The following is a 1576-nucleotide window of genomic DNA, read 5'->3' as shown; positions in this document are numbered from 1 at the left end:
GGGGGGTGACCCGAGTGGTTATGTGGGACTCCCGTCTAGGCTAATGAGGCCCACGGTATACCCACTAAAAACCCCCCATATGCCACCTCGCCGCCTTATTGGTGGGGTTACAGGAACGCTTGCGTACTCATCCGCGACCCCACCGGCGGCAGCCGCCCGCGAGCCGCTCCTTCGCGGATGCCCGAAGGCCCTTCACGCGAGGCGATTTTTTTTTTTTTTTTTTTTTTGACCCAGGGGGAATCCGTTATGGATCCCACTGGCACGGGAGAAGCCGAGTGGGTATGTCCGACTCCCACGGACTAAACCCCCTGGGGTGTTCCACCGCGCGCTTTGTGGACGGGGTTTCGGGAACGCGATTGTAGACTTCCGATACCCCGTCGGCGTTGCCATTACGGGCTCGACTTTTGTGGCTCCTGCTGCAGCCTACTCCGCTGAAGACGCCTCGGAACACTTGAGGGCCTTCCAGCTCGGAACCTCTTTAGGCGAGTGATGGAACTCCCGGCCCATCACCCGCAGGTTCCCGTTAAGGCGGTATCATTCGGGCTGCGTATGCCCTTAGACGCCGACCTGGCCTCTTACGGCGCTGAGGGAGCGAATTCGCATCGTCCTCGCGCATTCTCTCTGCAGCCTCCTTTTGCGACAGGACGGTGACGCTAAAGGAGGCCACTGCCGCCCACGCTTCCTCACTGCTGAGCATGCGGCTTATTAGCGCCGGCAGCGAGAGGTCTCCTCCTATGGCCGAGGACAGGATAGCGCGAGGCTCCGCCCACGCAGGGCACTCTTCGCGCGTGTGTTGCGCCGTGTCCACGGCTCCTCCATCGCAATGATGGCACGCTGTCGTCGGCTCCCTTCCCAACCTCTCACACAGGTACCAGCCGAAACAGCCGTGCCCCGTTAAGAGCTGCGTGAGATGGAAGGAGGGTGCGCCATGCTTGCGTTCGACCCATTCTTTCAAAACGGGCCGAACAGCGGCCACCAGGTCCCGGCTAGCTCCCGGGATTTCCAGACGCTCTGACCACTGCTGGTAGAGGACGTCTCGTGCCTCTTCACGCCACTGGCGGACCTCACGAGGGGCAGGCCAGTTCTCCTCCCTCCTTGCTGCTAGCACCCGCCAATAGACCGCGGACTGAACCTTGGCTTCAAGATCCCATGGCGGGCTCCCAGCTAGCAGGCCGGCTGCTGCGTGCGAGTTGTCGCGGTACGCTCGAGCCACCCTGAGAGCTATGGCCCGCTGCGGCCGGCGCAATAGGGCCGCACTCCGAGGACTCAGGGTATCCGCCCATATTGGCGCCCCGTAGAGCGCCATTGAGCGCACCACACCCAGATATAGCCTCCTGCAGGCTCCTCCTGGACCGCCTAGATTTGGGAGGATCCGCCCAAGCGCTCCGGCTGCAGACCCTCGGGGGGACCCTACCCTAACCCTGTACCAACCAACCCACCCACCAACCAACTTCACCCAACTATGTCTTTATGGCAGCATAAAGATAACATTAGGATTAGGTCTACCTGCACTTGCGTGAATGCTGTTCCTGTCTTGTTTATTCTTTAAGCTTTTTAGTCTATGAATTAGGACCTT

The 1576-nt window shown here is 60.5% G+C and overlaps 1 protein-coding gene across 1 annotated transcript; it reads right to left on the bottom strand.

Annotated features, from left to right (window-relative positions):
- Positions 1-523: 523 nt before the first annotated feature.
- On the bottom strand, positions 524-1306 carry LOC133529891 (uncharacterized). Its single transcript, XM_061867693.1, has one exon. The coding sequence runs from the start codon at positions 1304-1306 to the stop codon at positions 524-526; it is 783 nt and encodes a 260-aa protein (XP_061723677.1).
- Positions 1307-1576: the final 270 nt, after the last annotated feature.

This window comes from Cydia pomonella, chromosome 21, assembly GCF_033807575.1.
Source record: "Cydia pomonella isolate Wapato2018A chromosome 21, ilCydPomo1, whole genome shotgun sequence".
Taxonomy (NCBI): Eukaryota; Metazoa; Arthropoda; class Insecta; order Lepidoptera; family Tortricidae; genus Cydia; species Cydia pomonella.
Note: the sequence above shows the minus strand (reverse complement) of the source record. Positions and strands in the feature narration are given on the sequence as shown.